The sequence below is a fragment of the Diadema antillarum genome, unplaced genomic scaffold (genome assembly GCF_040938485.1).
Source record: "Diadema antillarum isolate AM-2024a unplaced genomic scaffold, OU_Dant_1.0 seq00001553_RagTag, whole genome shotgun sequence".
Classification (NCBI taxonomy): Eukaryota; Metazoa; Echinodermata; class Echinoidea; order Diadematoida; family Diadematidae; genus Diadema; species Diadema antillarum.
This window is the reverse complement of record NW_027272282.1, coordinates 521,555-531,096: the sequence shown is the minus strand read 5'-3', so window position 1 is coordinate 531,096 and position 9,542 is coordinate 521,555. Positions and strand designations below refer to the sequence as shown.

General features: G+C 40.0%; 1 protein-coding gene across 1 annotated transcript; it reads right to left on the bottom strand.

Moving 5' to 3' along the window:
- Positions 1-215: 215 nt before the first annotated feature.
- Positions 216-8,942, bottom strand: LOC139710689 (uncharacterized). The gene is made up of 7 exons (XM_071622609.1): positions 8,703-8,942; positions 7,406-7,528; positions 6,705-6,863; positions 5,542-5,657; positions 3,821-3,926; positions 3,068-3,205; positions 216-263 (listed from the first exon to the last, which is right to left on the bottom strand). The coding sequence occupies exons 1-7, from the start codon at positions 8,940-8,942 to the stop codon at positions 216-218; spliced, it is 930 nt and encodes a 309-aa protein (XP_071478710.1).
- Between the last annotated feature and the right edge of the window lie 600 nt (positions 8,943-9,542).

The window sequence follows — 9,542 nt, the reverse complement described above, 5'->3', positions numbered from 1 at the left end:
AAGGCACAAATTATTTCAGTAAACCATCAAACATCCCCGAAGTTCTACACCAGAGGCTAAAAGCTTGTGGAAGCGCCACGACAGGAAACATGATGTTGGCATTAAGGAAATGATGGGGAGGGACGGAATGACAAGCAGCAAAAGACACAAAGGGAGAGGAAGGGAGAGCAGTAGAGGCACGCAATATTGAAGCTGACTCACACGGCATTAGAAGACTAGACATTGCCTCCGTGTACCAAGCCATAACATTCATTCAAGACTTTCTACAAGAGAGCAAGAGAGACGGAGGAGAGAGCACAGATATAGTCAACTCTGAGACTGACAAAAAATACATTACAATCCTGAATTTTCCTTCTAGGTGTATAGAATGATAACAAAATATCAACAAGCACAAGCAGTCACATTTAGCACTGCATAAAAATGGAACTTTGCTCGACCTTTATTTTTCACTGCAATAAATGAAATGGTTTGCTTTTCCTTTTTCTCTCTGATGACATGATCAAGTAATTACCATAAAAAGCTTCTTGTAGACAGAATACTGCACAGTAATTTTGTATTTTTCTGCTGGCTTAAAAGAGGATATAATGTGCAAAGACATGCGCACGGTGAAATATTCTCTATATTCAGTGAGTCAGCATGCTTGCTTTGTTTGGTCAAATCAGATTTTGACCTGGCAAGATTGACTGCACGAATGCAACATAACATTGATTTGTGTTAACCCGTATCTAATGCGTGATAACTTGGAGCATGTGTAGATTTGGCAAAATATGAATAAAACAAAAAACAAATCACAGAAAAACAAAACAAGACAAACTGTATATCGTCGCTGGGGCGATAAGACCTCGTATCTACAAAATGTCAAATGTTCAGGAGAGCAAAAAAACATGGCGGCCAAAGCAATGTGGCGAATGGGATAGCCTTTCCTTTGACATGCCGTGGTGGCTTCATTTTTGGAGTAAGACAGTTGGGATTTGGACAGGACATCACTTAACCCATTATTTTAACAATTAATCCAAAAAACTCATTTTCACCAAAATTGCAGATACAAGGTCTTATCACCCCAGCGACGATATATCATACAAAACCATTGCCTGCCATTTCTCTTTTATATGAAGCCATCTATGAAGCAGCTTGCCTTGACATTCAATAACAAATTCATCCACAAAATATTTCAGCTCAGTTGTTCAAGAGTTTGTATCTCTTCATTGACACAACAGACTTTATAATTATTCAGACCTAGCATATCATGTTTGGGCAAACACAGCATAAATGGCAAGGGCATTCAGTCGTGGGAAAGAGTGAATGAACTTAATAGTAGCATCTACAGAGAAGTGGAAAATTGTGTACACACACCACTGACAGTTTCCTAATCAAGAGCACATTCAAGCTCCTTCCATAAGATCTCCCACCAGATGTTACCAACACCTCTAATCAACAAGTGAATGCAACTTCCCACACACACTCCCAAACCATGAGATGGTACACAGAGCAATACAAAAGGATGCGCGTGACTGCAACGCTGTGTATCAGCTCTTCCACGGTTGCGGTGAATCCATTTTGGGTCCCTGTGTTTCCAGGAGACGTGCTAATTTTAATCAAACTTTTCAGCCGTCACAGATATACGTACCAGAAACCCTCAGCAGCAGAGTGACTAAACAATCCCCTCGATGACTATAGATCAAAGATTGGCCCAACCTGAATCGAGAAACGTTTTTTAAGACCTAGTAGCGCTGGGATACCATGGAGTAAGAAGGCTGGCCCAGCTCGGTTTATATTAGAGAATCCCTATGTGAGGAATTGTATACAGCTTTATCATTGATCTCTGCCAGTACAACCTGGTACTGTAAAACACGATATTTTTGCAGCATGACATTTTCGCGAATTGGAGCCAACGGCCTTTTGGTAGCACGAAATTTTCGCGAGTTGCCTCTAACATTCAGTGCACATAGTGTAAACAAGAACTTTTGCGTGCATTTTAATTTCGCAAATCTTGGCTCTCGCGAAATTTGCCAAATTAAAATGCATGCAAACATTCCTCATTCTACAGTAAGTGCACACACAGCTGAAGAATCTCAACTGGAGTCGATTGTTACCAATGAGCATATGATTTGATGCACATATTCGATGACAAGGGCTATTCACGGTTTTCGAATGTACACCAGTGGGTAGCGAATGAATCAGCCCACTCATGAATCTGGGCTAGGCCTTTAAAGTCTGCAGAGGGTTGGCTACAGGTCAATTGCAGTTGTTAGAATCCCACCCCCACTGACAGCCACTGCTTAAAGTGCAAAGCAATAATTAATCCGTTGAGGACGGGCTGATTTTGCTATAACACACGTTACCCATAGACACCGGAGTACACTCGGGACTAGTCTTCAATGGGTTAAACCAGTATTTGTTTGATGGAGTTTAAATTTTGGGTGAGAAAATGAGATTTGTGACCACTGAAAAGCTTTCATTATCTGCGTATGACATGCATGTAAGTGAATTAACACACATATAAACACAAATCCCTGAACAATTCATGCTAGGATGTAAACCATCTGCAAACATTAGGGTCCTCCACCAATGTTCCCACAAACACAACTTTTGCCTTAACACGTTTAGGACTGACTGATTTTGCTACAGCACACATTTACCATAGACACCTGCCCGAGTATACTCAGGACTCGTACTCAATGGGTTAAAGAGCTTTGGCAGTGGCACCATCACCAGTCAGTAATACAAAGAAATACAAGCAAGTGAAAAAAAGACAACAACAGAGAGCCGTAGCAGGAAGAAATTGGAGGCACAATTAATGGTATCACAACACAGGAGAATCCATGTGCATATGGAATATGAAGTCAAACATATGGAGGGGACTTAAACTGTACAGACATGCCACTGACTGTGACATTAATATCAATTAGAACTACATACGTAACTATATACCTCTAATGAATTTACAGCTATCTAAATCACGAGATCTTAAATCTGTATGTATCAAACACTTTTGGATTGCAAAAGCAAAACTAGAACAACCTCTTAATATGACAGTATTACCACTGAGAGTGTAAGAAGTTTGTACCTGCTGTGATAGTTGTGTCTCAAACTTCTTGCAGAGCCCCATGAGCTGTTTGATCTGAAGGTCCTTTTCCAGGATCATCTTCTGCTTGACCTCCAGCTGAGACTTGAGGGCGGGGCAGTTCTCACAATTGTCCAGTGACTGCAGGAGACAAAGGGACAGAGAGACAAAAACACATCGTAAACTCTGAAATAAAGATAATACAGAGAATCAAATATTAAATGCAACAATGGTATAAACACATTTGATCAGTCTTGGTTTTCAGTTTACACAACACATTCCTACATTTACAAAGGAAAGAGGACAGTCCTTCACAGAAAAAAAAAAGAAGAAGAAAGAACTGAACAGTAACATATAAAGAAAATTAGAGATTGACATGTTGACCTGTTGATTACCCTAGAGTAGCATACTTGGGACTATTCTTCAACAGGTAAAGAATAACGTATCTATAGAGCTGATACTGAATATGTAGAATAAGAGAGTGAGGACAAATAGAAGAAAACTCCACCGGTACCATCATCACCTTTACCAAATTGACAGATGAGTATAAACACACACAAGAGCACATGGAAATATATATGATACCATGAGAGATTGCACTGATTAATTGAATCTATGCAGTTACAAATATTGAAAGAGACTTACGCCAAATATATAAAATATGAAATGAGAGAGGGGGGGGGGGGAGGGGGTAAGAGCAAACGGCGGAAGAGAGTTGCATACAGTAGATATTCCCTCTTGGCCCCTCAACTATACCTTGGGTTTGGCAGCCATGGCCTTGAGTTTCATCTTCAACATGTTGGCCTCATCGGACATCTTACTCAGCTCTTTGCTTAGCTCTTCCAGCTGCTGCTGCCGCTCCCTGTGGGGAAACAATGAACAACATTTGAATAAACTCATGAAAGAGTTATGTCTCCATAGCAGATGATGCAATATCCAAGCATATGGACATTGTTACCATTTCATGCAAAAAGCAAAAGCAAAAAAAAAAAATAAAGAAACCAGAAGATTACAGCCTACCGATGTATGTTTACACGAAAGACTTTCTGAGTCTAAGAGAGCAAACGATATGATTTCTGTTGATTCATTCCTCAAATGTTCAAAATGCCAACTTCTGCAATTTCAACCCATTATTTGTAGAAGCTGGCATTTGTGTATCAAAAAGTCAGATAAAAGGTATGTGCAAGGTATGAACTGATTTCTACAATGTTTTATCTTCCTATTACAATTTCAAAAGGTCGATATGCTATAAGAATAGAAACTAAACAAAAATGAACATACATTGCACAATTGTTCATCCACTGGACAGGCAGAGGTTTACTCTCAAAAGAAAAGCAAGCCCATTTTCACGTCTCGAGCTTATGAAGCATAACCCAGGGTTTATGGATGGGAATATTCATCAAGCTTATACAGCAAATCAATGCAATTAAGATACACTCTTTGAATGAGGTAAACAGTTTCATGAACAATTCAATGACTCACAACAGTGTGGTCTGTTCCAGGTAAATATCATTTTCTTTTACAACACAACACTTGGGTGGTATACAGCAAGAACTGGTTGTTATGTTCAGTCAGTTATGTGGTGTTATATACACACCACACAATAACTGCAACCTACAATCTTGATTACCTTTTGAGCTAAATATTTGGGAATTTATCCCAAACATGTATGCAGATTTAGTAAATGGAGAAATAGTATGTATTATAAGCACACATCAGTGAAGTCTGAGTAACGCAGACAGTGCATCAAAAAGTTATAATTTTCACATTTTTCATTAAATCCATGCACTGTCATCGCTGGATAAGAAGGCTAAAACAGTTCATGATGTCCCGTAGTGGAATGACATGAAAACTATGACAAGAATCCCACAAAATCTATCTTTGTAATGAAAAGTACACATTCATCTGACCTATTACTGACATTTGTTAAGCATGGGTGTGAGAGTGCTTGCAGAAGAAAGTCTGGAAATAAAGTGAAACCTATCAAAATACACTGTGAACATCTCAATGCACTGAACTGCTTAAAATTATGAGAAGTGGGTTTTGGGCAGAGTAAAAAAGTCTGAAATCAGATTAAACTCTGAACTCTCACATCCCTGGTTATGGAAAATATCATTCCTCCTACCTTCTGAAGGAGAGTCAAAGCGTACTTTCTCTATGCTAGAGAAATTGAAATACATGGAATTCTCTTTATGCTGTCTTTATATCCTTGCACTAATGTGACATCATTAACTGTTGTAGTCTTCGTATTCAGTAATGACAGCACGTGGATTCAATAAAAAATTTCTGGATTCAATAAAAAATTTGAGAATCCATAACTTTTGTACGGATTGTGGGATTTTCCTACAACTTCACAGATGTGGTCTACTAACGCTGCTACATTCACTGACTTTACAGGATATGAATTTAGGGTCTTCGCCTTTTCATGCCCCTGAGAGCAGTCATTATATCTATGTCACTTGCAATTGTGTGGTTACCATGAATTCTCTTTTAATGCACCAGCCATCTGTTTCTTGAGGTTGTCTAGGCGACGGTCCCTGTCTGCAATCTCCGCTTCCATCTTTGCCCTGAGACCAGCTAACTGTGCCTCATACTGAAAGAAACAAAGGAATCAAGGACATTACTTTAAAAATTAATAATTAAAGTTTGTCCCTTACATGATTTCTTTCTTTTTTCATTTTCAATCATTCTGGATGAATAACTTCATGGCATAATATCATACGGCCTACTGTACATCACATATAAAAATTTGGAATGACAGTTGCTTTGCATGGGCAATTATCATTTGAAAACTTTTGAACCTATGGCATCTTTCATTTTTGGTTGCATTTTGGACAAGTACACGTATATAGGCAACTAGAGAAGCACTCTGAGAGCGAAGACCTCTGCCAAGCAGCTCATTTCCACTACTGATCTTGTTCTTCCATAGAGATCAGTGATTTCTACCCTTACGCATGCACGCTGAAAATTGACCGATTTCCCAATAAAGAAACCTTTTGTTACATCATCACGTAACCAGAACCTAAGCCAGAGGTAATTTCTGCTCTAGTCTCTGGACCAGAAACTAGAGCACGCATTCTAGTGCGTGTATGAAAACCTCAAAAATATGCAGCTTGAACTCCCAAGTTCATTGACCCTACATGCCAAAATATTGAAAATTGTTCATAAAATCCATAAAAAGTCCCAGATCACTGCCAAAATTTAATCATCTGTTCCTTGTGTTATGCTCAGCCTTTCCTGTAAGTTTCATCCAAATCCATTCACAACTTTTTGAGTTATTTTGCACACGGAAAAACAAACCAATGGTAATGAAAACAGAACCTTCTCCTTTGGCGGAGGTAATAACTTAATTTATTTGTCTACTTTATGCATTCAGTCGATGAATTTGAAGAGTGCCTGTCATGTAGTTGCAAGAAAGTGTTTATCGTCAATTCACTGCCTACAACTGACATAAAACCTGTGCCCGCACTTCTTGGTAATAACCATTTTCAAAACGAGCCCCACCATGGCTCCAATAATTTTCTTTTTCTTTTTCTTTTTAAGCACAGTAAGATTGAATACAATTTTTTTCTTTTTTTTTGGCAGAATCTGGGAGACACTTTTTGGCGGCTATGCAGTTTAATTTCAGTCAGGTACTCACATGATCTTTGAGTTCCGAGACATGCTGCTCATGCCGTCCCTTCAGGGCCTCCACAAAGCTCTCTTTCTCCTCCAACTCTTGCTGCGTCTGGCTGAGCCTTTGTCTGGTGATCTCGTGGGCTGACTTCTCCTCCTCGTACAGCAACTTATAGTGCTCCTCCTAGAGTACAATGACAACAGCACCACGAACAAATCATCTCAGACTTCCAGTCACATTTTCAAGGTACTGCATCTCAAATGGTTTGTCATGAAAATTCTCATTATACTCTTCTTTAATGTGTTTTTAACATGACATCGCGCTGGTAGCTACAATGTACTACACTGTACTGTACGTTCTACTTCGTTACAAGTCATAAAGCCCTGCAACACACAATCCTATATTTACAAACATGACATAAACACAACCCTAATGAAGAGTGAAATATGTGTTGAGTTGGCATTAGTGGACATAAAAACAAAACAAGTTGGATTTTTTTTTTAAACTGATGATGACTTTAATCAGCTTCTTGGAAATGTCACATCTGTAGCTTTTCTCAGGCCCTCAAGCATGCTATTCAGCAAAGAATTACAATAAACAAAGTACGTCAAGAAATGACAAGGGATTTACATCTTGAGTGGCAAGGATAATGCATCTGTCTCCCACATCGAGTATTACGTCAGCAGGTTTGGCAGTGGTTGTGTGCACTGAACCCCAAATCTTACCATCTGCTGCAGCTTCAGGTTTGCTTGTGTTGCATTGTCTTCCCTGTCCCTGAGTTCCAGTCTTAGCTGCTCTACTGCCTTCTGGAGGTTGTGGATTTTGTTCTTGTACTGCTTCTCTTTGTTCTGGCAAGGTGAACAAGAAAGAGCGAGAGAAACATAAAAAGACAGATCTGATCTGATACATACATCAAGGTTTTGACAAATAGGTGTACTTACAGTAAGTGCACTTCTACACCTTAAAGACCCAGTGGTGTGGGGATTCATGGGTAGCCTAATTCATTCGCTGCCCACTGGGGTACATTAAAAAACCATGAATAGCACCAGTATTAAAGTGAATACATGCATAAAAGTGTACTCTCATCAGTAACAGTCAACTCCGGTCGAGATTCTTTGGCTGTCGGTTTTGTATGTAAATAGAGATCAGTGATAAAGCTTTACACAATTCTTTCCGGAGATTCTAAGAGACATCCAAACCAGGCCGGCCTTCCCCACTCTATGAATGCCCACACTACCTGGTCTTAAGTCAATAAGATGTTCATGTACGTGTAGTATGTTAAGCAGTCTACACTTAAACAAATGCCATCACATTACATACTTCTTCTTATCATTGGCAAATAAGTGCTGTCAAGCAGAGCAGCATTCTACACTTATCTACCATGTTCTATATTAAACTTGTTTTTTTTTTTTTTTTTTTTTTTTTCAGGGTCATTGATATACAATGTATACATGGATTGTAGACTCAAGCATGCTGAGTAGTACAATTCTACATTTCATTGATTTTAGTTACAGATGAAGTGTACTCTTCTTTGGCTTGAGAACAGTGGAGTAAAAGTTTTGCATCTGGCAAAAAGGTTGGACATCATACATTATTGTATGTCTACAAAGTGCTATTGGTACTGTAGAGAAATGTGAAATGAAGATAACTCCTACACATGTTGGTTTATCAAATGCACTAGACCACTTTTAACATTGCCTCCTTCTGCAAATGTCAACAAGTTACTTTCTGTAAGCATACCGACTGCTACAAATGCGCAACCTGATAGTTTCATACAATGCCAACAGGGATTCGAAAATCTTGACTGTAACTGGTTGGAAGGATTACATTCAGATGGGCACCATCACCATAATAAAAGTCAAGCATAGGATACTTCTCAAAGAAGAAGTTGATGTACACATTAGTATCAACATAGATAATTATGCTTTAAAACATGAGTGTAGGAAACATTGGAATCACTATTTGCTACAGATCCCGACTGTATCAAAACCTGGTGTAACTCTCCAATGGCACAAATCCTACCTGTAAGTCTTTCAGCTCCTCGGCCAATTTGACGTTCGCCTGCTCGAGGCGCGACGAGGTCACCGGCCTGCCGGTCACTGAGCCCCGCCGACCCCGGAGCTCCTCCTCCAGCCCCCTGGGTGACATGGGCGAGTTCTGGAGGGCGTCGCCCTGTACCATCAGGCTGTGCTCCTGGAAGTAGGAGCGGTTGGTGTGGTTCAGGGCCTGCGTGAGAGGCGGGAACACAATGCCCTTGCTCATCTTCACGTTGCCAAGCTGGCGGGCTTGGCTACCCGGGTTCATGGTTCAACGCAGTCAAAAGTCACGCACTCAGCTCCATCAATTAGCTGCCTGAAATGGTGTCACATTAGTCCAATTGTGCAAGTTCATTTCTCTGTGAGCAAATTGTTCTTCTGTCTGTCAGTTTGAGCATGATTGCGTCTCTAGAGGGCCGCACTACAAACCATTTAAAAGCACAGCATGTATAGCATGTCCATCACATGAGTGTCCTCCCAAACAGCATCGGGAACTTCACTCAGTTGAGCAGAAAATGGTTTGGTTCAGATGAGTTTCCTACGGAATAAACAAACAAGCAGATATCAGACAAACAGACAATCAAACAGAGATGTGATTAAAAGGACAATGCCTCTGTGTTCTATGGCTGCGCCCTGTGCCGTAAAATGTCTGCTGCCCTCAACGAACCCGAATCGGTCAATACTACAACGTACAACGTAGGTAGTCGGAGAGGCGCCCTCTAGCTCTTCGACTACCTACGTTGTACGTTGTAGTACAGTATACGAGAGTGAATGCCATTCAAATAACACGCAGATGAGGAGTGAAGCAATAAGGACGTTTACAGAC

Bases quoted from the DNA above. Each gene is read 5' to 3' on its own strand.
- LOC139710689 (XM_071622609.1), bottom strand. From the start codon at position 8,942: ATGAGCAAGGGCATTGTGTTCCCGCCTCTCACGCAGGCCCTGAACCAC. The intron at 7,529-8,702 runs GTAGGATTTGTG...TCACCTTGCCAG, and splicing joins AGGAGCTGAAAGACTTACAG to AACAAAGAGAAGCAGTACAA. The intron at 3,927-5,541 runs GTAACCACACAA...GTTTCCCCACAG, and splicing joins GCATTAAAAGAGAATTCATG to GGAGCGGCAGCAGCAGCTGG.